The 14,561-nt window shown below is 41.2% G+C and overlaps 1 protein-coding gene across 2 annotated transcripts in view; it reads right to left on the bottom strand.

Annotated features, from left to right (window-relative positions):
* Hycc1 (hyccin PI4KA lipid kinase complex subunit 1) overlaps positions 1-14,561 on the bottom strand; it is a 70,246-nt gene that overhangs the window by 18,772 nt on the left and 36,913 nt on the right. For both annotated transcript variants that reach the window (XM_052173048.1, XM_052173047.1), the window contains exons 4-9: positions 11,126-11,305; positions 10,043-10,123; positions 9,445-9,560; positions 9,058-9,153; positions 5,825-5,941; positions 513-600 (exon numbers count right to left, since the gene is read on the bottom strand). In XM_052173048.1, the coding sequence (XP_052029008.1) occupies positions 513-600; positions 5,825-5,941; positions 9,058-9,153; positions 9,445-9,560; positions 10,043-10,123; positions 11,126-11,305 (678 nt within the window). The remainder of the gene's footprint in view (positions 1-512; positions 601-5,824; positions 5,942-9,057; positions 9,154-9,444; positions 9,561-10,042; positions 10,124-11,125; positions 11,306-14,561) is intronic.

Below are 14,561 nucleotides of genomic sequence, written 5' to 3'. Positions count from 1 at the left end.
GGTTGTGTGTGGTGTGGTTCTTGGACTTGGCCATGTCTGCACGCAGCGTCTCAGACCAGAAGAGGAAATCTCCAAATTTTATACAAGTGATTTTTGTTTGTTTGCTTATGTTTTTCAAAACAGGGTCTCTCTCTCTCTCTCTCTCTCTCTCTCTCTCTCTCTGTCTGTCTGTCGCACACACACACACACACACACACACACACAAACACAAACACACACACACAGTCTTCACGAATACTAGAAGAGGGCATTAGATCCCATTACAGACGTTTGTGAGTCACCATGTGGTTGCTGAGAATTGAACTCAGGACCTCTGGAAGACCAGACAGTGCTCTTAACTGCTGAGCCATCTCTTCATCCTCATACAAATCCTTTTAAATGTAGTATTTCCCAGTACAACAAAGCAGTGAGTATTAAAGACATTTTTATATGCCATGAATTTCTTCTCAATGCATAGTTCTAAACTAAAACATTGTAAGTTAAAATTTTACATAATTAAGTGCAGAACCTACCAGCAGAGGCTCTGGATATAATTCTAGCTGGGCTCTGTATATAATGTCATCCAATGCTTTCTGAGCTAGATCCCATTCTCCATTGTATCTGCAAAACATGGGAGTTAAAGTATTATTTTTAATTTATCCTATATAACAAAATGAAACATAATGAGGAACTATTTAACTCCATAAAGAAAACAACAGATCACATTTGCACAGTGCTTAACATTCTATTCTCCTTAAAAATTTATTTTTAAGTCATTGAGTTCCCATTATCTGAAAGCCTATTAATAGCAAAGAAAATTTTATACATGTACATTTCTTCTCTAAGGAACATGAGTATTTATAGAACAGAAATCAAAGAGCTAAGGCAATTTCAGGCATCTTACACTGTCAAAGTTAACTCAGAACATAATAAACTATATACTTTAGAATAATTTTCTGAACAATTATGGTCAAATTACTATGTAGTTCCCATGGTTTACTGAGAACCCAACCCTACCCACTTTTCTACATAGCTGCTTCTTTGCATCTGATGACCATTTAGAAAGGAACATAATGCATGTTGCAAACACAAGAGATAAATTTAGCATGTGTGTATGACATATGTTCAACTTTCAGTGATATACCAAACACTTCCTAAACATCATCGAGTGATCCAAGTCAACGGACTTATAATGGTCTCTGTCAACAAAATAAAGAAACATGAGTTACATCAAGAGCACAGGAGAGGCTCAAGAGGGAAAGGCTATGCTCCCATCTGAAAGCCAAGATAAACCCAGGTTCTCTTCGAAATTGTAACTTTTAATGAACCCATCAAAGAACTAAGGGAGAGCGACCAAACATATGAGCCCAAGAGAGAGAGAGGCCATAAGCATCAGGTGCGTAGTAAGTCTCTATCAGAAGTTAGAGTTAGTTAGAGAAGTAACTCTAACAGCTAGAAGCAGCTTCTAACAGGTCCTGGTACAGCACACAGCTGGCTCTGGAGGTAGCAGGGCTTACAACCCTCTGGAGCATATACACGGGCATTCATTACTGCCTCCTGGGCTTCCCCCATGCCTCCTGTAGGTATCAGCAAGAAACACTGGAAGCAGGGCTGGAGACTGGAAAAGGTGGCCCTTGGTGGCGCAGGCTTGAATGAGAGAGTGGCCGCAGCCACGAGGAAAGCACAGGCCTTCCAGATACTTTTTTCACATGAACAAAAGCTGTACCGCCTTCGGGGAGAGAATAGCCAATCCTATCACCATATCATCCCCCAGGTACACCTGAAGAAGACCCGTGGCTCTGAAGGGAACAGGGACACAGACTGCACTCTGTGCTGAGATAACTGGGAACTAGGGGTTCTCTGCTTCTGCAGAGAGGCAAGAACACTGAGGGCCCCTCCTCCATAGCATGCACCACTCAGGGACAAGAAGTCTGCCTAGGATTGACAGGGATCAGGACAACAGAAAGGAATTGATGACATCCCAGCCCATCACCACCAGGCTAGTGCACAGTGACTGAGAAATATAAAACAAAACAAAACAAAACAAAACAAAAAAACAAAAAAACCTTCCTTCTCTTTCTTTCTTTTTCTTTTTTTTTTTAAACTTTTTGATTCTTTTTGGATTTCACATCATGCACACCAACTCCCATCCCTTTGAATCTGCCCCTGCAACCTCCTCCCAAAAAAGAACAAACAAACAAAGAAACAAACAAAAACCCCATCTCATTGTAGTAACTTCAGTGTGTCACACAGTATACCCTTTTATACTTTTATCCAAAGTCGTTACTTGCAAATATTCATTACACTGAGTCACTGGTCTTGTTCAAGGTTTCTGGCTTCTGCTACACTATCACTACAGGCTCCTCACTGGGACTCCTCCAAGATACCCTGTTGTTGGCCTCTGCTGTGGACATACTGTAGCTTTGGATCTGCCCCATCATGCACTCCTACAACTCATAGTTGTGACAGACGCTGGGGTGAGACAACTCATAGTCCTGGATCTGGGCCTGCATGGTAGCTGAGTTAGTGAGCCTGCTAGATCTCCTGTACCCAAGCCATCAAGGCCAGCTCTACAGCACTGCCCTGGCTAGCTCTTCAAAAGCCACAGCCAGCAAGTGGCAGAGCTAGCCCTCCTGTGCTCTTGCCCTCCAGGCTAGCTGACCCATGCCCTCCACCACGAGGGCCAGTTCTATTGTGTCACCAGGTGAGGTGCAGGACCCGCTCTCCTAAGTGTTGCAGCAGGTGAAGGGTGTACCAGCTAGAAACAGCATTCTATTGCTGAAGGAGGGCCTAAAAATGGGAGTGGAGACCTCTCTGAGGGACAGGCATACAGAGAAACCTGAAGGAGGAAAACTGGTGTCAGCTATCCATCTCCCACCCAAAATACTAGGTAAAAGTAGGGAGATTTGTAGAGGTTACCCAGAATGTAACTATGGCAACGGTATAACAACCCTGCTGACACCATCCTGGCAAGAGCAGAGACAGACACTTGTGTCCCTCCCTCCCTTTAGCTGTAAGCCCACTGAAGCTGTTTGTGGACCCTAAGAAACTGCAGTTTCCCCAAGAGTTTCTCACTGGCAGAGAAGGACTCAGGCTGCAGTGCCTGCTGGACAGGGAGTTTGTCTTCCAGGAATTCAAGCCAACAGTCTGACAACTTGTCACCACACCTTGTAGGAGAGACAGGAGCAGAGACAATGAGGGATCCATGAGAGGTTGACTGTGGCTGTGCATCCCTCTTTGTGCCCTTTCTCCAGCCTTGAGCAGGCTAAACAGACCCGAGTGCTTGCCACAATAGATTTATGACCTAGCTGGAGTCAGCAGGTCTCACACATTAGCAGTTTCCTACAGTAGTGGACTACTGAATGAGCTTCCTTTGCCACACAATCCAGCTGAAACAAAGGATGGGTCTATGGATTCTCTCTAAATAAACACAGTGATGAATATTAAACTTGAGCCTTGATCAGAACCTTTGTCGTGGCTTCATCCTTCTCTGTCCTTTTTCATTTCCAGTCCGCCTTTTAGATTAACCCAGTTTTCCAAGGCTGCTGGACAGCCACACCTCTTGTCTTCTATAATTTGTTCTTCTCATATGGTTACATTGAGAACTCCTTTTTTATGCTTTTTGCTATTTCTTGTTAAGGCTGCTAGGGCCCTAGGCTCTGACTCTAACAACTTTGTAGCACCACCGACAAAGTTTCATTAGTAGACTAGATAAAAAATCATTCCTGTTTTCAGGCATCAATCATATTTATATAAGTTTCTATTGCCCTACTTCTGAATGAAATAATGAACAATCAAAAATTACAGGACATATAACCAAGAGGAAAGAATGTTGTCAATAAATATAAAGTAATTAATTGAACTAAAACTCAGGGCGAGAGATAAAGTGGTAGAGTACTCATATGAAACACTAGGTTTAACCCGATACCACAAAAAATAAATACATGAAAGTAAGAAAGAGCTAAGTCCAGAGGTGACCCAAATATTGAAGCCACCAGGGTAACTCTCCGACCACTACTTGAAATGCTCTGGTGGAGAAGAGTGGGACAGTCATGAGTAAACTGAGGTTTCAGGAAAGAGCGGCTCTATCAGAAAGAGCAGAACAGAACAGGAAGGATAGATGCCAAATAGCAAGACATGAAAAACCTTCAGTGACCCGGGGAGAACTGGATCAAGTCTATTAAGTCAGGGAAAAGATAAGTTAGGCAGACAACAGATGGAGAGAAGACACTCAAAGTGAAATGAGGAGAACAAGAAAACTATCACATATCCAGGCCCTGCTGCGTTGGATCTACACAATCTAACGCAAAGCTTAGGAGACCTCTTTTTTTTTTTTTTTTTTTTTTATTCAATATATTCTTTATTTACATTTCAAGTGATTTTCCCTTTCCTGGACCCCCCCCTCCCTGAAAGTCCCATAAGCCCTCTTCCCTCCCCCTGTTCCCCAATCCACCCCTTCTCACTTCCCTGTCCTGGCATCCCCTACACTGCTGCACTGAGCCTTTCCAGGCCTGGGGCCACTCCTTCCTCCTTCTTGGACATCATTTGATATGTGGATTGTGCCTTGGGTATTCAGAGCTTCTGGGCTAATATCCACTTATCAGTGACTGTATTCCATGTGTGTTCTTTTGTGACTGGGTTACCTCACTTAGGATGATATTTTCCAGTTCCAACCATTTGCGTAAAAACTTCATGAATTCATTGTTTTTAATTGCTGAATAGTACTCCATTGTGTAAATATACCACATTTTCTGTATCCATTCCTCCATTGAGGGGCACCTGGGTTCTTTCCAGCTTCTGCCTATTATAAATAAGGCTGCGATGAACATAGTGGAGCATGTGTCCTTATTGCATGCTGGGGAATCTTCTGGGTATATGCCCAGGAGTGGTATAGCAGGGTCCTCTGGAAGTATCATTCCTAGTTTTCTAAGGAACCACCAGACTGACTTCCAGAGTGGCAGTACCAGCTTGAAACCCCACCAGCAGTGGAGGAGTGTTCCTCTTTAGGAGAGCTCTTTTTAAGGGCCAGTAAACAAGTATTTTAGAGCCAGGCATGGTGACACATCTATAACTCCAGGACTCAGAGGAGGAAGCTTTAGCATCTATTCAAGGTCACGCTATCTCCAACAACATCAACAGCCCACTTAACCCCCAATCCAACGTTTTAAACTGTGGGACATGCCCTCTCTATCAAAACTACTTAATGCTGCCATTACAACAGGGAGGCAGCCACAGCCAGTGTGCACACATATGAACACAACTGTCCTCAGTAAAATTTTATGAGGTATAGGCCATCCCCCTACACCATAAATTCCTCCCTCAGTCAAGGAGCTCACTATCTACTAGAGTAAATTACAGTTATCAAGTGACTGTAATGCAAAGTGCCTTGGCATTTGTGTCATTGAGAATTACAGTGGCAAGACAGGGTTCAAGTATACACTCAACCTTAGTTACTACAATGTAGAAATCAATAAGTTACTTCTGGTTGAAGGTTCTCTAACATGCTTTTTAAGAGCTAAAACTTCTAGAAACAGAAAATAAATAGTCATTGGAATTTTAAAAATCTAATTTGAAAATCATAGCCCAAAATTCATGTGCAGAAGAATTGAGCATGTTTACATCTTACCAGTCTTCATTCTGACCCTGAATTTTAAAAATAATGAAGTGTTTTAGTCAGTCTGAAATTCAGCACAACTTTAAAATACATATTTTAAATGATCAAACTATTAAGAAATTGATTCCTTTTCATTCATAAAATATGATGATTGTTCATCTATTGAGACCATACTGTTATAGAAACAGCCTGACAAGCCAACAGTGTGCTTTGTATATGAAACACACTTACATGGCAAAATACACTCCTGTCAGCATCTGCACCATGAAGCCGGATGAAATCGGTATCCTGCTGCTCACACCTTTGTATTTTCTTACATGTTGTCGGGGATATCCACAGACACATATTCTAGAAAGATGGAAGGAAATGAATTTGTTAAGTGCAGAAGATTTTCTAATATTTATGAACCAACCATAGGAATAATAAATCTAGTATCTATAAAACAATCTCCGGAATAGAACACCTGTACCATTTCCCTGAATATGACACACTGGGAAAAGACAGTAAAGCCCAAGGAAGGCGGTGGATGCAGCCTGGGAGTCACATGCTCACTGGTTGATTCACTAATTTTGATCAATTCTATTATCAGTAATTCTGGGGATATTATATGAAACTTACCATTAACAAATCTTTAATATAATCTTTACTTCCTGATTAAATTCTTGGTACAAACTTCAGAATCAGAAAAATTACTATAATCCAGACTCAAGCTTCATGAAATATCCATTATAAATTTCAGACAGATAAAAAATTTTAATGCTCTTCCCAGATGTATGGATACATACCTTTAATCCCAACGCCTGGGAGGCAGAGGCAGGTGGATCTCTGTGAGTTCAAAGTCAGCCTGGTCTACAAAGTGAGTTCCTGGACAGCCAGAGCTACAGAGTGAATCTGATCACCAGTGCCCTCTTTCAGGCTTCTGACACTTGTTACTAAATTAAGAAGTGATCACAACAAACTGATTCCCTTGCCAATTATATATATCTATATATATGTATATATGATGATGAAAATTAAGGTTTACAAAGTGTAGGACAGTGACTAGGAACTACCTATAAGACTAACAGGGAGCCAATCATATGCACTAGTCAGAGCACTAAAATGCAATTAAATTGTGCTTTTAAAATCTCCTTAGGAGCAGGAAGGTGGTAGTGCACCCCTCGAGACAGGTGTATTTCTGTGAGTTCAGGCTAGCCTGGTCTATAGAGCAAGGCCCAGGATGGCCAGGACCATACAAAGAGGCCCTGTCTGGAAAGAGCTTGTTAAAGGAGTGCTTGCCTAGTATGTGTGAAGCACTGGGTTACAGCCCTAGCGTGTGTAGGAGTGTCTACCTAAATGATGGGGGGGGGTGTGAAATTGCAAAACCACACATGGCCCATGATCTCATCTTGTATGTAATTAATAAACAGGCATACAGTATTTCTTAGAGAAAGCTAGAGTAATGGGATTGCAGATCTGTTTTCCTTCCTTGTGCATATATGTGCTGCCTAAAATCAACACAAACTTAAAGAGAAACAAGTTTCTATTTTTAGGTCATTTACTAGAAAATGGCTGCTTTCTCACTTTGTCAGGATTGATACAGCCCCAACATGACAGCATATTAATCAATTATGACATTGCAACTGACCTCTACTTGTAGACATCACTACCACCTACAACCCAGGCTGGAGCTGCTGAAGCGGCTCTTCAATTGGAGACACTCATTACTAAGCCTGGCAACTGGAGCTCAGTCCCAGCAGCCCAAAAGGTGAAGAGGGTGAGAGAAAACTGACTCCTGAGCATTAGCCTCTGACTTCCACAAGCCTACCGTGGCACCTGCACCTACACACACACACACACACACACACACACACAAACCACACAAATATTTAAAAGTCTAAAAATTTCCTGAAAAACATCTCAAATACCAAAGACCTTTAAAAATGATCTTCTTTTTTCAGACTTATTTTTATGTTTGTGTGTGTGTGTGTCTCTGTGCATGTATGGACATGTGTGTGTGTGCGTCTCTATGCATGTATGGACATGTGTGTGTGTGTGTCTCTGTGCATGTATGGACATGTATGTGTGTGTGTCTCTGTGCATGTATGGACGTGTGTGTGTGTGTGTGTGTGTGTCTGTGTATATATGGACATGTATGTGTGTATGTGTCTCTGTGTATGTATGGACATGTGTGTGTGTGTGTGTGTGTGTGTGTGTGTGTGTGTGTGTGTGTGTGTCTGTGTCTGTGTGTATGAATGGACATGTGTGTGTGTGTGTGTGTTGTGCCCAAAAAGGCCAGAAAAGGGCTTTGGATCTTCTGGAACTGGAGTTATGGTGGTTGTGAGCCATCCATTGTTAAGAAGCACTCTTACAATGAATTCATGAAATTCTTAGACAAATGGATGGAGCTGGAGAACATCATACTAAGTGAGGTAACCCAGTCTTAAAAGATCAATCATGGTATGCACTCACTGATAAGTGGATATTAGCCTAGAAACTTTGAATACCCAGGACATAATCCACAAATTGGAGGAGTGGGCCCTGGTTCTGGAAAGACTCAGTGCAAGAGTATAGGGGAATTCCAGAACAGGGAAGTAGGAAGGGGTAGATGGAAGAATAGGGGGACGGAAGAGGGCTTATGGGACTTGCGGGGAGTGGGGACCCAGAAAAGGGGAAATCATTTGCAATGTAAATAAAAATAAATAAATATATATATATATATATATATATATATATATAAAAAGAAGCACTCTTAACTGATGAGCGATCTCTCCAGGCCCCAAAAATGTTTTCTTAAAAGGCCTTTAATTCAAAGCATAAACAAAGCTCATTTGACATTGCAAGAAACTCTTTTGAGTTTATACTCTATAGTATAAGTAGGGAAACTGAGAAAAATAGCTGCAAGTAGAATAAACCAATTTTTTATGCCAAATAGAACACTCATTCTACACTCATATTTTAGTGTTGCATAATATATCCCAAATTTTAATTTATTTAACCAACATATATACCTCTATTTTTTTAAAATGAAGAAATGCCATAATGCCATGTTCTCTTATATTTTTTGGCATAAAACTAGAATACAGTAAATATAGATAAATAAAAGCAAACAAGATATAAAGAAATACCCAATCATATTCCACAAATTAAAAAATTATGACCATGCCATTGTTTTAAAAGTAATATAACCCCTTCTGATTTACTATTCCACCAGTTGGATATTCATGCTTGTGCTTTTGATAGCTACTATTTCTTTTTTCTTTTTCTTTTTCTTTTTTTCTTTTTGGATTTTTTGTTTTTTTCAAGACAGGGTTTCTCTGTGTAGCCCTGCTACTATTTTTAAACCACCTTCTATGTGCTCAGTAGGCTGAACTGTACACTGACTTATGTAATGTTTTAAACCAACAATTGCACAACAATAACTTAGGACGGCAACTAGCAGTCCTACATTACACAGGATGAGAGACCTAGGCCATCTGGTTTACCTGGAACAAATCTGACACAGGGACTGGAGAGAAACACTGGGCATGTAGGTTAAGGCGGCATTGTAACACAACAGAAGGAACGTCAACACTTCAAACCTGAAGACAAACCAAAGGAATGTTAACTGACCGTGTGCAGCAGAACCAGGCTTACACATTACAGACACAGTAAGGAAGCCGGAAGGAAGTCTGCAAGTGAGTCACGCATCCTCATAACCCCAGATAACACCTACAGCAAAGCACAGGCGCAAGTCTGGGTATGTCTGGTTCTTTTCTAAAATGACTCGATATCCACAGAAGTGTTACATTTAACTCACTAAACATTATAAATTTACTGAAACAGTTTTAAACAACTTAGCGTGCTAGGAGAACTGTGCCTTTGCAGGATACCTGTTCTGTGCTGTCAGCATCTCCCGTTGAGGATGGGGCCCACTGTACACGACTTTTGACAAGCCATGCTGGGACAGCGCACTCTCCGTCAGCGCCATAGACCCGATGCTGGAAGGCTAGAGAAGAGATGCTGTTTTGTTGAAAGTGATACTGAGAATGCTCAAAGCACAGAAAGTGCCTACTAGGCGCACCATATAGCTTAGGGTTATTCAAACTGCCTGTCACATATCTACTCCAAGATTTTAAAAAAAAGTTAAAAACTAAACCACAAATGAAAATCAGAATGTTTAATTTCCAAAATTCTATCATGGAGTACACAATTATTCACCCAACCCCACACACAGACACAAATTAAGATGAGCCTTACCCATTATACAAAGATAAAAATGTTTTCAATAAGGCTCTCACTATCAGATCTTAGTTCAATACTTTAGTGATTTTGACTTGTTTTTTGAAAAAGTAAACATTCCATGTGGTGATAATCAGTACCTTTTGAGGTACTAATGATTCACTTCTGTGCATAGGTAACTGCACCCTAACTTATGGGACTACTGAAACTTAGAACCCAACAAATATACTTTGATAAAAAGCTACTTACTTCATGATATACAGATGGTTTGGATAAAGATGGAATTGTAAAACTCAGTACTTTACTATGTCCGTGTTTGTCAACTATTTCCTACAAAAGTAAAAGGAAATATCTTAAAAGTCCCTTCCTACATGTAACATTTTAAAAATAAGATTAAGTTATTAGGACAATTTGGCCAGATTTAATTTTTTGAGGTTATAATATTAATTACAACATCTCTCTCTCCCTTTCTTCCTTCTAAGACAAATTTTTAAAGACCAGAATAGAATGAACTTAAAGACAGTTAAAACTCTTGAACATTGGCAATTCATTATTAGTTACCATTAACATCAGTAGGTAACATGTGCACTGTTGCATTTTCAAAACAGAAGCTGAGCAGACCACTATAATTCAGCACAGAAAATGCCCAACTAAATTAAAGTTAGTGATTGTTCTGTACTAACAAGTTATATTCTCTAAGTCAATTCAACATGAGATGTGCCTACATTAGGACCTCACCTTTCCTTTCCATCTTAAAGAACACAACCATAAGAATTCCAAATGTCATAACTGATACTCAGGCTGAGTCACACAAACTGTTGAGTACAATGTACATGCTCAGGAGACCGTGGGGACTTACAAGGTGTGACTAGTGAATCTCATATTAGGTCTTTCTACTGGATTTTTTTGTGAAGGCAAAAACCAGCTTAAAGATATACTTAAACAGATATTGAATTTAAAAAATCAACAATAGTAGTAATTAGGCCTTTAATCCTAGCAAGCGAAAGACAGGCATATCTCTGTGAGTTTGAGGCCAGTCTATTCTAAGTAACAAGCTCTAGGCCAGTCAGAGCTACACTGTGAGATTCTGTCTCAAAACAAAAATAAAATAAAATCCCACTGGTAGTGGTATTCTTATTCTTATTCTTATTATTAAATTATTTATTATCTCTATGAAAGTTTCAGCGTTCATTCCACCCATAAAAAATTGCTTAGATAATTGTATGTGTGCCCCAATACCCTTGGGTTCTTTTTTCTTTTAAATGAATCATAGCTTTACTAAAATGAAAAGCAGTTTTCCAAAAGCACACAGTTGATCTGTGAAGTACAAACCAGGTTGTAAACCCCTAGAAGAAGAGCCTCAATGCAGCCGCTGCTGTGCACACTCCTGCTGGCCGACACTCCGAGGTAGCACCACATGAGCTCTGGGAGGAACTGCAGAGTGAACCGTAGCAGCTGCTCCTCCCCACTGCGGTAGAACTCAAAGAGCTGGTGACACACAGGCTCTAGCAACTGGAAGAAGGAGGCAAGGGAAGCACATGTACAAGGTTTCTCAAAGTGGTTAAGTCTGAAATACACAATGTTTTCATTTTCTTCAAACTAGTTTCTTGAAAACTAGTCACTGGCTAGCTGTCTTAGAGGGTTTAGACTCTAGGCGGCCACTGCAGTGCGCCAGCAAGCTGCCCTCCCACTGTCCACTACGCTTACTCAGGCCCTGCCCTTTTACCTCTCTGCTAAACTGTAGGAAGCCTCTTCCTTACCACCTTTCTTCTTAATAAATTAGAATTCAACATATAAGTGTTGGTCTGCAGGACGGAAAGAACTAAAACAGGAATCTTGCTCCCCAGCGTGTTCCCATGTGTGCAAAGCCTAGTGTGCAGGGCAGTCACAAGCCATTACCCCAGCCCGGGGTGGAAGGCGTGGTTACCACCCCTGGGTTTTAGATATAAACTAGAATCGTCTATAGCCTTCTTTTTTCCCACTATGCCCCTAATTAAATTATGTTAGTAGCGCTAACTATATCTTCATTAGACTCTTAAAAACCAGAAAAGCAAATTAAGAACCTCTTCTATCTCTCAAGCGGTCCTTTAAGCCATACACAATGATCAAACAAAGCATGGCCAATCAATAGTGTCAGGAGATTGGCAGGCACTGCTTTTCAAGAAAACATGAACAAACTTTCATTAACAAACAGCAGTTTAAATCAAGATATCAAGCAGATTTCTATTACCAATAATTACAACAAAGAGAAACCAATGAATAGTGTAAGTTTTTATTTCAAATAGACTAAGTAAGTAAAATAAGGAGTAAGTCAAGCCATCCTATTCTAAACTCAGGGCTTGGAATGCGGCTCCCAGGCAGAGTGCTCACCAGGCACACCCGAGGCTGTGGGTTCAATTCTCTGTGGCAAAAAAAGCAAAAGCAGTCAAGCAGACCACTTATAAAGGTAGTGCATGCCTTAATCCCAGCACTTTGGGAGGCAGATGGTGGGGGAGGGCAGAGGCAGAGGCAGAGGCAGAGGCAGAGGCAGAGGCAGAGGCAGAGGCCGAGAGGCAGAGAGGCCGAGAGGCCGAGAGGCAGAGGCAGGTAAATCTCTGTGAGTTCAAGGCCAGCCAGTGTGAGTTACAGGACAATGATGGTCACAGAGAAACCCTGTCTCAAAAAATTATCCACCTCCTGGCAGTTACTTCTTCATAAGGGTATTTCTTTCACCCTGGTGGGTTAGAAAGTAAAGGTCAGGCTGTCACAAACAGAACAAAGCGACTCTGCTCTCACTGTGCCCCAGCACTCACATTTCCAAATCCCCAAGCAAGCTTTAATTGAATCAATTCACAAAGCTTGTGAAGTTTAACAAGCATTTCCATTTATAAACCTTGCTAGAAAATTCATTCAAGATACTCTGTAAGAACACATAATCAACTTTAATCAAAATACACTTAAAGTCTTCATGACCAGTTTTAAATCCCAATTAAAAAGAAATTTGCCTAATGAAAGCCTAATTAAGTGAAGACAGATTTAAAGAAAAGAAAACCATGTTGCAAAAATATTAAAATTATGCATTTGAAGCCAATTCAGATAAACACCAACATGTGCTTGATGTTTTGCAGTTTGCAAAGTACTATTTACACAGAAACAGGGCCAATCCCCACCGGACTGGAGGCAGACTCTGACTAGCCACAAGTTTCCAGATGAGGAAATGGAGATGGGAAGGCTGTGGACATGATGGATCGTACACAGAAGAGCCAGAGAGGAGAGAGAGCTGACGATTACAGATGCCAGAAAACAATAATATAAATGTGAGAAACACGGGCCTACATAACATGAATGTATTTTAAGGTGGCAGTTGAACATGTTGGGCTGCCAATGACTTGGTGACATTTTGAAGTGTATTTCCCATGAAAACACAGCTCAAACACCTGGAAGTTGAGGGCTGCTTGTAAAGGAAGCCTGGGCAGCAGGAACAGTGAGAAAAGCAACTTGGAGAAGAAAAGGCAAGGCAAACACAACCCTGATTGAATTACTCCAGGTGAGGTCTGATGGCTTGTCTGGAAATCCCTAAGCCCGCTAGCATCTCCCTCGCAGTCTAGGACACAGCATAGCCAGTAGAGTCTAGGCTACTGCACTATAGTACTGCACTCCCTCCCACACAGATCAATTCCTCAAATGACACAATCTCCTGGAGAGCACAGTCTGGTTGCAAAGGCCCATGGATCCACATAGTATGTTACCTACCACTGGATAAAGAGATTCATGGCTAGCCAGCAATGCCAGGGCTCAGGAGGCAGGGGGAGATGGAACTCCATGAATCTGAGGCCAGCCTAGACTAATAGTGAGTTCTAGGACAGCCAGAGCTACAAAGTAAGACCCTGCTGAGAGAGGCAGACGGGTAGGGATGAGAGACCGACAGAAACAGATGACAGACACAGAGAGACAGATTGAGATTGATTTTAAAAACATCACATCTTTTCCTAAACTCAAAAACAAAAGAAATTATGCAAGTCATCTTTCCATCTACTCCAGAGCTGTCTCCTTCTAGTCCCAGAATAGGAAAGGCCTTGCAGACCAAACTGCAGCGTTCAACAAATGCTGTGTACCTCGCATCTCCTACACTTCTCTGCTGTTAGGAGTATTTGCTTTACTTGCCACATGGAAAACCTGTATTTGTCCATGGTGTGGTTTGTTTTGTTTTGTTTTATTGTTGCTGCTGCTATTGCACCTGGTAACTTATAAAGAGTGCATTCCTTTCCAACTCTGCAGACTGGGGAGTCTAAGACCAAGAGTCTTTCTCATCACAGCAAAGTCAGATGGTAAGAAAGCTTAAGGAGGCCAAACTCACCTCACGAACAGCACCAACCCCATATTCTTCCCAGTGTTTTCTTCTGCTCTTTATGCTAAGAACTGAACCCAGGACCTAGTGTATGCTAGGCAAGAGCTCTCCCACTGAACCATATCCCAGGCCCCTTTTCCTTTCTTTCTTTCTTTCTTTCTTTCTTTCTTTCTTTCTTTCTTTCTTTCTTTCTTTCTTTCTTTCTTTCTGTCTGTCTTTCTTTTTTAGATTTTTTTTTTTATATGAGTACACTGTAGCTGTCTTCAGACACACTAGAAGAGTGCATTGGATCCCATTACAGACCGCTGTGAGCCACCATGTGGTTGCTGGGAATTGAACTCAGGACCTCTGGAAGAGCAGACCGTGCTCTTAACCGCTGAGCCATCTCTCCAGCCCCCAGGCCTATTTCTTAATATTCATTACAACGGTAAGTACGTTCCC

This window comes from Apodemus sylvaticus, chromosome 2, assembly GCF_947179515.1.
Source record: "Apodemus sylvaticus chromosome 2, mApoSyl1.1, whole genome shotgun sequence".
Taxonomy (NCBI): domain Eukaryota; kingdom Metazoa; phylum Chordata; class Mammalia; order Rodentia; family Muridae; genus Apodemus; species Apodemus sylvaticus.
Note: the sequence above shows the minus strand (reverse complement) of the source record. Positions and strands in the feature narration are given on the sequence as shown.